At 39.4% G+C, this 18,418-nt stretch overlaps 1 protein-coding gene across 1 annotated transcript in view; it reads right to left on the minus strand.

The window, feature by feature from the left end:
* Positions 1-472: 472 nt before the first annotated feature.
* The window catches only part of LOC102805238 (actin nucleation-promoting factor WASL-like), a 36,634-nt gene continuing 18,688 nt past the window's right edge, over positions 473-18,418 (minus strand). The window contains exon 11 of the mRNA XM_085500103.1: positions 473-2,797. Coding sequence (XP_085356229.1) covers positions 2,745-2,797 — 53 coding nt within the window. The 3' untranslated portion in view covers positions 473-2,744. The remainder of the gene's footprint in view (positions 2,798-18,418) is intronic.

Raw genomic sequence — 18,418 nt, forward strand, 5'->3', positions numbered from 1 at the left:
TATACACATTTCATTCACTGCGAGGTCCCGTACAAAGGTCGTAGCGTCGTGATGACATGGAACACATCACATCACGTGGGATTCGGCAAGCGCGAAACTATTTTTGGGGTATATCCGCGCTTAATAATGTGCTAAACCACATTTGACGATGGTCATTTTTTATGAAGTACAGAAACCTCAATGCCATATTCTCCTGTGAAATACGGGCATTTCGAAATTGAACTGTAAACAAATAAAGTTCAAAATCAGATCATTCGAGTTTTGCGGCTTACGTTCGATCGGTGTCTTTCACACGGAAAGTTACCTATTATAGTTAAAATAGTCACGAAATTGAATTCACGATTTTTTTTTTATTTTCCTATAATTGATTCACACACTGAATGTGTGCACGTTTATGGAGCATTTCATATCTTTCATAAAATTTCAACACTATACCACTAAAGGTAAACCAATTCGACACGGACAAATGACAGATGGGAAAATACATTTTATTTCTGCTTATATATATATATATATATACCAACATCTCTGCGTATATGTACATACAAATTGAAATGCAATGAAGAATGTATTGGAGCAGTAACTGGTATTAAAGGTGGTAGTCGTCAAGTCGCGTATGTGCGACATTTGTGTTGAGAAACATTGATTTTCCCACAATCCAATGTGCTTTTCTAAATCACAAGTGTGAGGTTTGACCTGGTCGTGACTTGCACTAATTACCATCGGTGACTCTTTCGATACCTTCCAATCACCTAAAAAATACCTAATTAAAGCATGGTAATGTCTCACTTTGTACTCGTTGATCTGTGCAACAGCCAAAGTCGCCATCTTTGTTTATATGAGACCCATAGATCTCGCGCATGCGTGGCGCGACGACTACCACCCTTTAAATATTAATTGTAATGCTACAAATCATTTGTTTAGTACACTATATTCATTCAGTTTTAAAGTATACAAATAATTCAATCAATTGCTGTACAAATTAAGGGCAGAACATTATGCTTATTCAGAACAAACTGGTAATAAATAGCCACTAGAATACTAAAAAGATTATATGTTATTTAGTACTAGTTCTAGCACACAATTGAGTCGATTTCTATGCAGATTATGTGTACCACGTAATGTACATTTCGTACCAATATATACAAATTATTACCAATTGACTGACTGTTATGCAGATTATAGCTTCTAACATAAAAACACAAATTAGATCGATTGCCAGACAAAAAACGATTTACAAGGTTTTGTAAAAAAGAAAGTGTATTCTATTCCCAGCATTAGCATATGCGGTGGGGTCACTATACTTCAGGCTTATCAGAATGCACAAACTGATATGGAGATTCGTTTATTTACCAGACCAGTACCCACACTGAATATTCATACCCAAATATGAGAAAAGTACTTGACCATAATTTACATTTTTAATTTATTTAGATAATTTTATTATTATCTTTACCTGATTATTTGATCTCTATCTAATTATTTCTCACATGTTACAAACAGAAAGTTGCATCATTACATATCAGTGCCTGTAAATACAAACAAGTATCATATTTTGTAATGAGAGGCTACAGCTGTTACTTTGCTCAGTATTTACCCAGATCGAATAATCAAATTGTGGCGTCTGTCTTCAACATTGAAGAGCTGCAAATTGTAGCTTCTGTAATAGTTATGAATATGTTAAGGTAGAGATGCAGGTTCATGGGCACTTGAGAGTAAATTTTTTTTTTTGGCTTTTTATTATCCAAACAGTCTTGGCTATAGACTGTTAAAATTTTGTAGAATTGTGAATAGTGGAACATACTCAAAAAAGCAATTTTAAAATATAGATAACAGATGCAAACATTCTCTCTTTTGAATGCTTAGCAAGATTTAGCAAGGCATACATAAATACATACATACATAAATAATAAAAAAGAAACATGGTGAAAAAAAGAAATGACGGGATTTCCATATTATGCACTATATTTAACTTTTTACAAAAAGATAATAGGTTTAAATTTGTGTTTGTCTTCAAAACGCCGTCGGGGCATTGTTTTTGGTTGAACAGTGTTACAACAATCGTACAGACAACTAACCTGGGTGTTAATTTATGCATAAACTTGAAGTAATGAAATTTGAGCTGCTGCCCTGAAAAATTGACAACTGGTAGACAGTTTTCAAGACGACACTTTCTTCACAGTAAACAGATGTACCCATCACCAATTTTGACAGGAAACAGAAGCATGGTTTAGAAGCTAATTTTTTTAAATCACTTTTAACCAAAAAAGCACATTTTTGTGCATATTTCAAACTACAGTGTCCATAACAAAAAAATACTAACAAAATTTTTAAATTCATACAATAAGCTTTCCGAAAATATAGTTTTCTGGACAAGGGAGGTCATCTTGGTTTCCTAATTAACTAATTAAAATACCTGTCAGGTAAACTGCATCTCTACCTTAATACTACGCTTCTTCATTAGATGAGATATCATGGTACCGGAAAGTCATGTCATGTTTCCTTTATATTTAATTTTTATCTTTTTATTTTTCACATAGTGTGAAAATAAGTGCTTGTATTGAACACATTTTAAATGAATAAGTTTTAAAAGATGAAATTGCAATTCAGTTATGCAGCCACCATATTGATTTTTGACCCCACTGTACACAAACTTCAATTTGATATGCAGAATAAAGTAAGCAGCGCCCTCAAACATCATACTTAAACATTTATAAAAAATGTCTAAATATATAAATTTTCGTCTAATCCCAATCCTCCTCATCATCAGACCAATCATCACCGTCTTCATCATCATCTATAACAAGAGTAAAAACAAATGATCAAATTCGTTATTAAGACATGCAACTAAAACATTAAATAGAAGTTAATGATGTATGCAGCAATGCACCTATGCTAATGAGGTATGCAGCAATACACCTATGTTAATGAGGTATGCAGCAATACACCTATGTTAATGAGGTATGCAGCAATACACCTATGTTAATGAGGTATGCAGCATTACACCTATGTTAATGAGGTATGCAGCAATACACCTATGCTAATGAGGTATGCAGCAATACACCTATGTTAATGAGGTATGCAGCAATACACCTATGTTAATGAGGTATGCAGCATTACACCTATGTTAATGAGGTATGCAGCAATACACCTATGTTAATGAGGTATGCAGCATTACACTTATGTTAATGAGGTATGCAGCAATACACTTATGTTAATGAGGTATGCAGCAATATACCTATGCTAATGAGGTATGCAGCAATACACTTATGTTAATGAGGTATGCAGCAATGCACCTATGCTAATGAGGTATGCAGCAATACACCTATGCTAATGAGGTATGCAGCAATACATCGATGTTAATGAGGTATGCAGCAATACACCTATGTTAATGAGGTATGCAGCAATACATCTATGTTAATGAGGTATGCAGCAATACACCTATGCTAATGAGGTATGCAGCAATACACTTATGTTAATGAGGTATGCAGCAATACACTTATGTTAATGAAGTATGCAGCAATACACCTATGTTAATGAGGTATGCAGCAATACACCTATGTTAATGAGGTATGCAGCAATACACCTATGTTAATGAGGTATGCAGCAATACACCTATGTTAATGAGGTATGCAGCAATACACCTATGTTAATGAGGTATGCAGCAATACACCTATGCTAATGAGGTATGCAGCAATACACTTATGTTAATGAGGTATGCAGCAATATACCAATGCTAATGAGGTATGCAGCAATACACTTATGTTAATGAGGTATGCAGCAATGCACCTATGCTAATGAGGTATGCAGCAATACATCTATGTTAATGAGGTATGCAGCAACACACCTATGTTAATGAGGTATGCAGCAATACACCTATGTTAATGAGGTATGCAGCAATACACCTATGTTAATGAGGTATGCAGCAATACACCTATGCTAATGAGGTATGCAGCATTGCACCTATGTTAATGAGGTATGTAACAATACATCTATGTTAATGAGGTATGCAGCAATACACCTATGCTAATGAGGTATGCAGCAATACACCTATGCTAATGAGGTATGCAGCAATACACCTATGCTAATGAGGTATGCAGCATTGCACCTATGCTAATAATGTATGAAGCAATACACCTATGTTAATGAGGTATGCAGCCATGCACCTATGCTAATGCGGTATGTAGCCATGCACCTATGCTAATGAGGTATGCAGCACTACACCTATGCTAATGAGGTATGCAGTACTACACCTATGGTAATGAGGTATGCAGCAATGCACCTATGCTAATGAGGTATGCAGCCATGCACTTATGTTAATGAGGTATGCAGCAATACACTTATGTTAATGAGGTATGCAGCAATACACCTATGTTAATGAGGTATGCAGCAATACACCTATGTTAATGAGGTATGCAGCAATACACTTATGTTAATGAGGTATGCAGCAATACACCTATGTTAATGAAGTATGCAGCAATACACCTATGTTAATGAGGTATGCAGCAGTACACCTATGTTAATGAGGTATGCAGCAATACAATTATGTTAATGAGGTATGCAGCAATACACCTATGCTAATGAGGTATGCAGCAATACACCTATGCTAATGAGGTATGCAGCAATACACTTATGTTAATGAGGTATGCAGCAATACACCTATGTTAATGAGGTATGCAGCAATACACCTATGTTAATGAGGTATGCAGCAATACACCTATGTTAATGAGGTATGCAGCAATACACCTATGTTAATGAGGTATGCAGCAATACACCTATGTTAATGAGGTATGCAGCAATACACCTATGCTAATGAGGTATGCAGCAATATACCTATGCTAATGAGGTATGCAGCAATACACTTATGTTAATGAGGTATGCAGCAATGCACCAATGCTAATGAGGTATGCAGCAATACACCTACGCTAATGAGGTATGCAGCAATACACATATGTTAATGAGGTATGCAGCAATACATCTATGTTAATGAGGTATGCAGCAATACACTTATGTTAATGAGGTATGCAGCAATACACCTATGTTAATGAGGTATGCAGCCATGCACCTATGCTAATGTGGTATGTAGCCATGCACCTATGCTAATGAGGTATGCAGCACTACACCTATGCTAATGAGGTATACAGCACTACACCTATGGTAATGAGGTATGCAGCAATGCACCTATGCTAATGAGGTATGCAGCAATACACTTATGTTAATGAGGTATGCAGCAATACACCTATGTTAATGAGGTATGCAGCAATACACTTATGTTAATGAGGTATGCAGCAATACACCTATGTTAATGAGGTATGCAGCAATACACCTATGTTAATGAGGTATGCAGCAGTACACCTATGTTAATGAGGTATGCAGCAATACAATTATGTTAATGAGGTATGCAGCAATACACCTATGTTAATGAGGTATGCAGCAATACACCTATGCTAATGAGGTATGCAGCAATACACCTATGCTAATGAGGTATGCAGCAATACACCTATGCTAATGAGGTATGCAGCAATACACCTATGCTAATGAGGTATGCAGCAATACACCTATGCTAATGAGGTATGCAGCAATACACCTATGCTAATGAGGTATGCAGCAATACACCTATGCTAATGAGGTATGCAGCAATACACCTATGCTAATGAGGTATGCAGCAATACACCTATGTTAATGAGGTATGCAGCCATGCACCTATGCTAATGTGGTATGTAGCCATGCACCTATGCTAATGAGGTATGCAGCACTACACCTATGCTAATGAGGTATGCAGCACTACACCTATGGTAATGAGGTATGCAGCAATGTACCTATGCTAATGAGGTATGCAGCCATGCACCTATGCTAATGAGGTATGCAGCCATGCACCTGTGCTAATGAGGTATGCAGCCATGCACCTGTGCTATTGAGGTATGCAGCCATGCACCTGTGCTATTGAGGTATGCAGCCATGCACCTGTGCTATTGAGGTATGCAGCCATGCACCTGTGCTATTGAGGTATGCACCCATGCACCTGTGCTATTGAGGTATGCAGCCATGCACCTGTTCTATTGAGGTATGCAGCCATGCACCTGTGCTAATGAGGTATACAGCCATGCACCTGTGCTAATGAGGTATGCAGCAATGCACCTATGCTAATTATGTATGCAGCCATGCACCTATGTTAATGAGGTATGCAGCAATACACCTATGTTAATGAGGTATGCAGCAATACACCTATGCTAATGAGGTATGCAGCAATACACCTATGCTAATGAGGTATGCAGCATTGCACCTATGCTAATAATGTATGAAGCAATACACCTATGTTAATGAGGTATGCAGCCATGCACCTATGCTAATGCGGTATGTAGCCATGCACCTATGCTAATGAGGTATGCAGCACTACACCTATGCTAATGAGGTATGCAGTACTACACCTATGGTAATGAGGTATGCAGCAATGCACCTATGCTAATGAGGTATGCAGCCATGCACTTATGTTAATGAGGTATGCAGCAATACACTTATGTTAATGAGGTATGCAGCAATACACCTATGTTAATGAGGTATGCAGCAATACACTTATGTTAATGAGGTATGCAGCAATACACCTATGTTAATGAAGTATGCAGCAATACACCTATGTTAATGAGGTATGCAGCAGTACACCTATGTTAATGAGGTATGCAGCAATACAATTATGTTAATGAGGTATGCAGCAATACACCTATGCTAATGAGGTATGCAGCAATACACCTATGCTAATGAGGTATGCAGCAATACACTTATGTTAATGAGGTATGCAGCAATACACCTATGTTAATGAGGTATGCAGCAATACACCTATGTTAATGAGGTATGCAGCAATACACCTATGTTAATGAGGTATGCAGCAATACACCTATGTTAATGAGGTATGCAGCAATACACCTATGTTAATGAGGTATGCAGCAATACACCTATGCTAATGAGGTATGCAGCAATATACCTATGCTAATGAGGTATGCAGCAATACACTTATGTTAATGAGGTATGCAGCAATGCACCAATGCTAATGAGGTATGCAGCAATACACCTACGCTAATGAGGTATGCAGCAATACACATATGTTAATGAGGTATGCAGCAATACATCTATGTTAATGAGGTATGCAGCAATACACTTATGTTAATGAGGTATGCAGCAATACACCTATGTTAATGAGGTATGCAGCCATGCACCTATGCTAATGTGGTATGTAGCCATGCACCTATGCTAATGAGGTATGCAGCACTACACCTATGCTAATGAGGTATACAGCACTACACCTATGGTAATGAGGTATGCAGCAATGCACCTATGCTAATGAGGTATGCAGCCATGCACTTATGTTAATGAGGTATGCAGCAATACACTTATGTTAATGAGGTATGCAGCAATACACCTATGTTAATGAGGTATGCAGCAATACACTTATGTTAATGAGGTATGCAGCAATACACCTATGTTAATGAGGTATGCAGCAATACACCTATGTTAATGAGGTATGCAGCAGTACACCTATGTTAATGAGGTATGCAGCAATACAATTATGTTAATGAGGTATGCAGCAATACACCTATGTTAATGAGGTATGCAGCAATACACCTATGCTAATGAGGTATGCAGCAATACACCTATGCTAATGAGGTATGCAGCAATACACCTATGCTAATGAGGTATGCAGCAATACACCTATGCTAATGAGGTATGCAGCAATACACCTATGCTAATGAGGTATGCAGCAATACACCTATGCTAATGAGGTATGCAGCAATACACCTATGCTAATGAGGTATGCAGCAATACACCTATGTTAATGAGGTATGCAGCCATGCACCTATGCTAATGTGGTATGTAGCCATGCACCTATGCTAATGAGGTATGCAGCACTACACCTATGCTAATGAGGTATGCAGCACTACACCTATGGTAATGAGGTATGCAGCAATGTACCTATGCTAATGAGGTATGCAGCCATGCACCTATGCTAATGAGGTATGCAGCCATGCACCTGTGCTAATGAGGTATGCAGCCATGCACCTGTGCTATTGAGGTATGCAGCCATGCACCTGTGCTATTGAGGTATGCAGCCATGCACCTGTGCTATTGAGGTATGCAGCCATGCACCTGTGCTATTGAGGTATGCACCCATGCACCTGTGCTATTGAGGTATGCAGCCATGCACCTGTTCTATTGAGGTATGCAACCATGCACCTGTGCTAATGAGGTATACAGCCATGCACCTGTGCTAATGAGGTATGCAGCAATGCACCTATGCTAATTATGTATGCAGCCATGCACCTATGTTAATGAGGTATGCAGCAATACACCTATGTTAATGAGGTATGCAGCAATACACCTATGTTAATGAGGTATGCAGCAATACACCTATGTTAATTATGTATGCAGCCATGCACATATGCTAATGAGGTATACAGCAATACACCTATGCTAATGAGGTATGCAGCCATACACCTATGCTAATGAGGTATGCAGCAATACATCTATGTTAATGAGGTACGCAGCAATACACCTATGTTAATGAGGTATGCAGCAATACACCTATGTTAATGAGGTATGCAGCAATACACCTATGCTAATGAGGTATGCAGCAATGCACCTATGCTAATGAGGTATGCAGCAATACACCTATGTTAATGAGGTATGCAGCAATACACCTATGTTAATGAGGTATGCAGCATTACACCTATGTTAATGAGGTATGCAGCAATACACCTATGTTAATGAGGTATGCAGCAATACACCTATGTTAATGAGGTATGCAGCAATACACCTATGCTAATGAGGTATGCAGCAATACACTTATGTTAATGAGGTATGCAGCAATACACCTATGTTAATGAGGTATGCAGCAATACACCTATGCTAATGAGGTATGCAGCAATACACTTATGTTAATGAGGTATGCAGCAATATACCAATGCTAATGAGGTATGCAGCAATACACTTATGTTAATGAGGTATGCAGCAATGCACCTATGCTAATGAGGTATGCAGCCATACACCTATGCTAATGAGGTATGCAGCAATACACTTATATTAATGAGGTATGCAGCAATACACCTATGTTAATGAGGTATGCAGCATTGCACCTATGTTAATGAGGTATGCAGCAATACACTTGTGTTAATGAGGTGTGCAGCAATACACTTATGTTAATGAGGTGTGCAGCAATACACTTATGTTAATGAGGTATGCAGCAATACACTTATGTTAATGAGGTGTGCAGCAATACACTTATCTTAATGAGGTGTGCAGCAATACACTTATGTTAATGAGGTGTGCAGCAATACACTTATGTTAATGAGGTGTGCAGCAATACACCTATGTTAATGAGGTGTGCAGCAATACACCTATGCTAATGAGGTATGCAGCATTGCACCTATGTTAATGAGGTATGCAGCAATACATCTATGTTAATGAGGTATGCAGCAACACACTTATGTTAATGAGGTATGCAGCAATACACCTATGTTAATGAGGTATGCAGCAATACACCTATGTTAATGAGGTATGCAGCAATACACCTATGTTAATGAGGTATGCAGCAATACACCTATGCTAATGAGGTATGCAGCATTGCACCTATGTTAATGAGGTATGTAACAATACATCTATGTTAATGAGGTATGCAGCAATACACCTATGCTAATGAGGTATGCAGCAATACACCTATGCTAATGAGGTATGCAGCAATACACCTATGCTAATGAGGTATGCAGCATTGCACCTATGCTAATAATGTATGAAGCAATACACCTATGTTAATGAGGTATGCAGCCATGCACCTATGCTAATGCGGTATGTAGCCATGCACCTATGCTAATGAGGTATGCAGCACTACACCTATGCTAATGAGGTATGCAGCACTACACCTATGCTAATGAGGTATGCAGTACTACACCTATGGTAATGAGGTATGCAGCAATGCACCTATGCTAATGAGGTATGCAGGCATGCACTTATGTTAATGAGGTATGCAGCAATACACCTATGTTAATGAGGTATGCAGCAATACACTTATGTTAATGAGGTATGCAGCAATACACCTATGTTAATGAAGTATGCAGCAATACACCTATGTTAATGAGGTATGCAGCAGTACATCTATGTTAATGAGGTATGCAGCAATACAATTATGTTAATGAGGTATGCAGCAATACACCTATGCTAATGAGGTATGCAGCAATACACCTATGCTAATGAGGTATGCAGCAATACACTTATGTTAATGAGGTATGCAGCAATACACCTATGTTAATGAGGTATGCAGCAATACACCTATGTTAATGAGGTATGCAGCAATACACCTATGTTAATGAGGTATGCAGCAATACACCTATGTTAATGAGGTATGCAGCAATACACCTATGTTAATGAGGTATGCAGCAATACACCTATGTTAATGAGGTATGCAGCAATACACTTATGTTAATGAAGTATGCAGCAATACACCTATGCTAATGAGGTGTGCAGCAATACACTTATGTTAATGAGGTATACAGCAATACACATATGTTAATGAGGTATGCAGCAATACACTTATGTTAATGAGGTGTGCAGCAATACACTTATGTTAATGAGGTATGCAGCAATACACCTATGCTAATGAGGTATGCAGCATTACACCTATGTTAATGAGGTGTGCAGCAATACATCTATGTTAATGAGGTATGCAGCAATACACTTATGTTAATGAGGTGTGTAGCAATACACCTATGTTAATTAGGTATGCAGCAATACACCTATGCTAATGAGGTATGCAGCATTGCACTTATGTTAATGAGGTATGCAGCAATACATCTATGTTAATGAGGTATGCATCAATACACTTATGTTAATGAGGTATGCAGCAATACACCTATGTTAATGAGGTATGCAGCCATGCACCTATGCTAATGTGGTATGTAGCCATGCACCTATGCTAATGAGGTATGCAGCACTACACCTATGCTAATGAGGTATGCAGCACTACACCTATGGTAATGAGGTATGCAGCAATGCACCTATGCTAATGAGGTATGCAGCCATGCACTTATGTTAATGAGGTATGCAGCAATACACTTATGTTAATGAGGTATGCAGCAAGACACCTATGTTAATGAGGTATGCAGCAATACACTTATGTTAATGAGGTATGCAGCAATACACCTATGTTAATGAAGTATGCAGCAGTACACCTATGTTAATGAGGTATGCAGCAATACAATTATGTTAATGAGGTATGCAGCAATACACCTATGTTAATGAGGTATGCAGCAATACACCTATGTTAATGAGGTATGCAGCAATACACCTATGCTAATGAGGTATGCAGCAATACACCTATGCTAATGAGGTATGCAGCAATACACCTATGCTAATGAGGTATGCAGCAATACACCTATGTTAATGCGGTATGCAGCCATGCACCTATGCTAATGTGGTATGTAGCCATGCACCTATGCTAATGAGGTATGCAGCACTACACCTATGCTAATGAGGTATGCAGCACTACACCTATGCTAATGAGGTATGCAGCACTACACCTATGGTAATGAGGTATGCAGCAATGCACCTATGCTAATGAGGTATGCAGCCATGCACCTATGCTAATGAGGTATGCAGCCATGCACCTGTGCTAATGAGGTATGCAGCCATGCACCTGTGCTATTGAGGTATGCAGCCATGCACCTGTGCTATTGAGGTATGCAGCCATGCACCTGTGCTATTGAGGTATGCAGCCATGCACCTGTGCTATTGAGGTATGCACCCATGCACCTGTGCTATTGAGGTATGCACCCATGCACCTGTGCTAATGAGGTATGCATCCATGCACCTGTGCTAATGAGGTATACAGCTATGCACCTGTGCTAATGAGGTATGCAGCAATACACCTATGCTAATGAGGTATGCAGCAATACACCTATGCTAATGAGGTATGCAGCAATACACTTATGCTAATGAGGTATGCAGCAATACACCTATGTTAATGAGGTATGCAGCCATGCACCTATGCTAATGTGGTATGTAGCCATGCACCTATGCTAATGAGGTATGCAGCACTACACCTATGCTAATGAGGTATGCAGCACTACACCTATGGTAATGAGGTATGCAGCAATGTACCTATGCTAATGAGGTATGCAGCCATGCACCTATGCTAATGAGGTATGCAGCCATGCACCTGTGCTAATGAGGTATGCAGCCATGCACCTGTGCTATTGAGGTATGCAGCCATGCACCTGTGCTATTGAGGTATGCAGCCATGCACCTGTGCTATTGAGGTATGCAGCCATGCACCTGTGCTTTTGAGGTATGCACCCATGCACCTGTGCTATTGAGGTATGCAGCCATGCACCTGTTCTATTGAGGTATGCAACCATGCACCTGTGCTAATGAGGTATACAGCCATGCACCTGTGCTAATGAGGTATGCAGCAATGCACCTATGCTAATTATGTATGCAGCCATGCACCTATGTTAATGAGGTATGCAGCAATACACCTATGTTAATGAGGTATGCAGCAATACACCTATGTTAATGAGGTATGCAGCAATACACCTATGTTAATTATGTATGCAGCCATGCACATATGCTAATGAGGTATACAGCAATACACCTATGCTAATGAGGTATGCAGCCATACACCTATGCTAATGAGGTATGCAGCAATACATCTATGTTAATGAGGTACGCAGCAATACACCTATGTTAATGAGGTATGCAGCAATACACCTATGTTAATGAGGTATGCAGCAATACACCTATGCTAATGAGGTATGCAGCAATGCACCTATGCTAATGAGGTATGCAGCAATACACCTATGTTAATGAGGTATGCAGCAATACACCTATGTTAATGAGGTATGCAGCATTACACCTATGTTAATGAGGTATGCAGCAATACACCTATGTTAATGAGGTATGCAGCAATACACCTATGTTAATGAGGTATGCAGCAATACACCTATGCTAATGAGGTATGCAGCAATACACTTATGTTAATGAGGTATGCAGCAATACACCTATGTTAATGAGGTATGCAGCAATACACCTATGCTAATGAGGTATGCAGCAATACACTTATGTTAATGAGGTATGCAGCAATATACCAATGCTAATGAGGTATGCAGCAATACACTTATGTTAATGAGGTATGCAGCAATGTACCTATGCTAATGAGGTATGCAGCCATACACCTATGCTAATGAGGTATGCAGCAATACACTTATATTAATGAGGTATGCAGCAATACACCTATGTTAATGAGGTATGCAGCATTGCACCTATGTTAATGAGGTATGCAGCAATACACTTGTGTTAATGAGGTGTGCAGCAATACACTTATGTTAATGAGGTGTGCAGCAATACACTTATGTTAATGAGGTATGCAGCAATACACTTATGTTAATGAGGTGTGCAGCAATACACTTATCTTAATGAGGTGTGCAGCAATACACTTATGTTAATGAGGTGTGCAGCAATACACTTATGTTAATGAGGTGTGCAGCAATACACCTATGTTAATGAGGTGTGCAGCAATACACCTATGCTAATGAGGTATGCAGCATTGCACCTATGTTAATGAGGTATGCAGCAATACATCTATGTTAATGAGGTATGCAGCAACACACTTATGTTAATGAGGTATGCAGCAATACACCTATGTTAATGAGGTATGCAGCAATACACCTATGTTAATGAGGTATGCAGCAATACACCTATGTTAATGAGGTATGCAGCAATACACCTATGCTAATGAGGTATGCAGCATTGCACCTATGTTAATGAGGTATGTAACAATACATCTATGTTAATGAGGTATGCAGCAATACACCTATGCTAATGAGGTATGCAGCAATACACCTATGCTAATGAGGTATGCAGCAATACACCTATGCTAATGAGGTATGCAGCATTGCACCTATGCTAATAATGTATGAAGCAATACACCTATGTTAATGAGGTATGCAGCCATGCACCTATGCTAATGCGGTATGTAGCCATGCACCTATGCTAATGAGGTATGCAGCACTACACCTATGCTAATGAGGTATGCAGCACTACACCTATGCTAATGAGGTATGCAGTACTACACCTATGGTAATGAGGTATGCAGCAATGCACCTATGCTAATGAGGTATGCAGGCATGCACTTATGTTAATGAGGTATGCAGCAATACACCTATGTTAATGAGGTATGCAGCAATACACTTATGTTAATGAGGTATGCAGCAATACACCTATGTTAATGAAGTATGCAGCAATACACCTATGTTAATGAGGTATGCAGCAGTACATCTATGTTAATGAGGTATGCAGCAATACAATTATGTTAATGAGGTATGCAGCAATACACCTATGCTAATGAGGTATGCAGCAATACACCTATGCTAATGAGGTATGCAGCAATACACTTATGTTAATGAGGTATGCAGCAATACACCTATGTTAATGAGGTATGCAGCAATACACCTATGTTAATGAGGTATGCAGCAATACACCTATGTTAATGAGGTATGCAGCAATACACCTATGTTAATGAGGTATGCAGCAATACACCTATGTTAATGAGGTATGCAGCAATACACCTATGTTAATGAGGTATGCAGCAATACACTTATGTTAATGAAGTATGCAGCAATACACCTATGCTAATGAGGTGTGCAGCAATACACTTATGTTAATGAGGTATACAGCAATACACATATGTTAATGAGGTATGCAGCAATACACTTATGTTAATGAGGTGTGCAGCAATACACTTATGTTAATGAGGTATGCAGCAATACACCTATGCTAATGAGGTATGCAGCATTACACCTATGTTAATGAGGTGTGCAGCAATACATCTATGTTATTGAGGTATGCAGCAATACACTTATGTTAATGAGGTGTGTAGCAATACACCTATGTTAATTAGGTATGCAGCAATACACCTATGCTAATGAGGTATGCAGCATTGCACTTATGTTAATGAGGTATGCAGCAATACATCTATGTTAATGAGGTATGCAGCAATACACTTATGTTAATGAGGTATGCAGCAATACACCTATGTTAATGAGGTATGCAGCCATGCACCTATGCTAATGTGGTATGTAGCCATGCACCTATGCTAATGAGGTATGCAGCACTACACCTATGCTAATGAGGTATGCAGCACTACACCTATGGTAATGAGGTATGCAGCAATGCACCTATGCTAATGAGGTATGCAGCCATGCACTTATGTTAATGAGGTATGCAGCAATACACTTATGTTAATGAGGTATGCAGCAAGACACCTATGTTAATGAGGTATGCAGCAATACACTTATGTTAATGAGGTATGCAGCAATACACCTATGTTAATGAAGTATGCAGCAGTACACCTATGTTAATGAGGTATGCAGCAATACAATTATGTTAATGAGGTATGCAGCAATACACCTATGTTAATGAGGTATGCAGCAATACACCTATGTTAATGAGGTATGCAGCAATACACCTATGCTAATGAGGTATGCAGCAATACACCTATGCTAATGAGGTATGCAGCAATACACCTATGCTAATGAGGTATGCAGCAATACACCTATGTTAATGCGGTATGCAGCCATGCACCTATGCTAATGTGGTATGTAGCCATGCACCTATGCTAATGAGGTATGCAGCACTACACCTATGCTAATGAGGTATGCAGCACTACACCTATGCTAATGAGGTATGCAGCACTACACCTATGGTAATGAGGTATGCAGCAATGCACCTATGCTAATGAGGTATGCAGCCATGCACCTATGCTAATGAGGTATGCAGCCATGCACCTGTGCTAATGAGGTATGCAGCCATGCACCTGTGCTATTGAGGTATGCAGCCATGCACCTGTGCTATTGAGGTATGCAGCCATGCACCTGTGCTATTGAGGTATGCAGCCATGCACCTGTGCTATTGAGGTATGCACCCATGCACCTGTGCTATTGAGGTATGCACCCATGCACCTGTGCTAATGAGGTATGCATCCATGCACCTGTGCTAATGAGGTATACAGCTATGCACCTGTGCTAATGAGGTATACAGCCATGCACCTGTGCTAATGAGGTATGCAGCCATGCACCTATGCTAATGAGGTATGCAGCAATGCACCTATGCTAATTATGTATGCAGCCATGCACATATGCTAATGAGGTATGCAGCAATACACATATGCTAATGAAGTATGCAGCAATACACCTATGTTAATGAGTTATGCAGCAATGCACCTATGCTAATTATGTATGCAGCCATGCACCTATGCTAATGAGGTATGCAGCAATGCACCTATGATAATTATGTATGCAGCCATGCACATATGCTAATGAGGTATGCAGCAATACACCTATGTTAATGAGGTATTCAGCAATACACCTATGTTAATGAGTTATGCAGCAATGCACCTATGCTAATTATGTATGCAGCCATGCACCTATGCTAATGAGGTATGCAGCAATGCACCTATGATAATTATGTATGCAGCCATGCACATATGCTAATGAGGTATGCAGCAATACATCTATGTTAATGAGGTATTCAGCAATACACCTATGCTAATGAGGTATGCAGCAATACACTTATGTTAATGAGGTATGCAGCAATACACTTATGTTAATGAGGTATGCAGCAATACACTTATGTTAATGAGGTATGCAGCAATACACCTATGCTAATGAGGTATGCAGCATTGCACCTATGTTAATGAGGTATGCAGCAATACATCTATGTTAATGAGGTATGCAGCAATACACTTATGTTAATGAGGTATGCAGCAATACACTTATATTAATGAGGTATGCAGCAATACACCTATGTTAATGAGGTATGCAGCATTGCACCTATGTTAATGAGGTATGCAGCAATACATCTATGTTAATGAGGTATGCAGCAATACACTTATGTTAATGAGGTATGCAGCAATACACCTATGTTAATGAGGTATGCAGCAATACACCTATGCTAATGAGGTATGCAGCAATACACCTATGCTAATGAGGTATGCAGCATTGCACCTATGTTAATGAGGTATGCAACAATACATCTATGTTAATGAGGTATGTAGCAATACACCTATGCTAATGAGGTATGCAGCATTGCACCTATGCTAATAATGTATGAAGCAATACACCTATGTCAATGAGGTATGCAGCCATGCACCTATGCTAATGTGGTATGTAGCCATGCACCTATGCTAATGTGGTATGTAGCCATGCACCTAAGCTAATGAGGTATGCAGCACTACACCTATGCTAATGAGGTATGCAGCACTACACCTATGGTAATGAGGTATGCAGCAATGCACCTATGCTAATGAGGTATGCAGCCATGCACCTGTGCTATTGAGGTATGCAGCCATGCACCTGTGCTATTGAGGTATGCAGCCATGCACCTGTGCTAATGAGGTATGCAGCCATGCACCTGTGCTAATGAGGTATGCAGCAATGCACCTATGCTAATTATGTATGCAGCCATGCACATATGCTAATGAGGTATGCAGCAATACACATATGCTAATGAAGTATGCAGCAATGCACCTATGCTAATGAGATATTCAGCATTGCACCTATGTTAATGAGGTATGCAGCAATACATCTATGTTAATGAGGTATGCAGCAATACATCTATGTTAATGAGGTATGCAGCAATACACCTATGCTAATGAGGTATGCAGCATTGCACCTATGTTAATGAGGTATGCAGCAATACACCTATGTCAATGAGGTGTGCAGTAATGCACCTATGCTAATTATGTATGAAGCAATGCACCTATGCTAATGAGTTATGCAGCTGTGCACCTATGCTAATGAGGTATGCAGCAATGCACCAATGCTAATGAGGTATGCAGCCATGCACCTGTGCTATTGAGGTATGCACCCATGCACCTGTGCTATTGAGGTATGCACCCATGCACCTGTGCTAATGAGGTATGCATCCATGCACCTGTGCTAATGAGGTATACAGCCATGCACCTGTGCTAATGAGGTATACAACCATGCACCTGTGCTAATGAGGTATGCAGCCATGCACCTATGCTAATGAGGTATGCAGCAATGCACCTATGCTAATTATGTATGCAGCCATGCACATATGCTAATGAGGTATGCAGCAATACACATATGCTAATGAAGTATGCAGCAATACACCTATGTTAATGAGTTATGCAGCAATGCACCTATGCTAATTATGTATGCAGCCATGCACCTATGCTAATGAGGTATGCAGCAATGCACCTATGATAATTATGTATGCAGCCATGCACATATGCTAATGAGGTATGCAGCAATACACCTATGTTAATGAGGTATTCAGCAATACACCTATGTTAATGAGTTATGCAGCAATGCACCTATGCTAATTATGTATGCAGCCATGCACCTATGCTAATGAG

Source organism: Saccoglossus kowalevskii, chromosome 6 (genome assembly GCF_978046115.1).
Source record: "Saccoglossus kowalevskii chromosome 6, keSacKowa6.1, whole genome shotgun sequence".
In the NCBI taxonomy this organism is placed as follows: domain Eukaryota; kingdom Metazoa; phylum Hemichordata; class Enteropneusta; family Harrimaniidae; genus Saccoglossus; species Saccoglossus kowalevskii.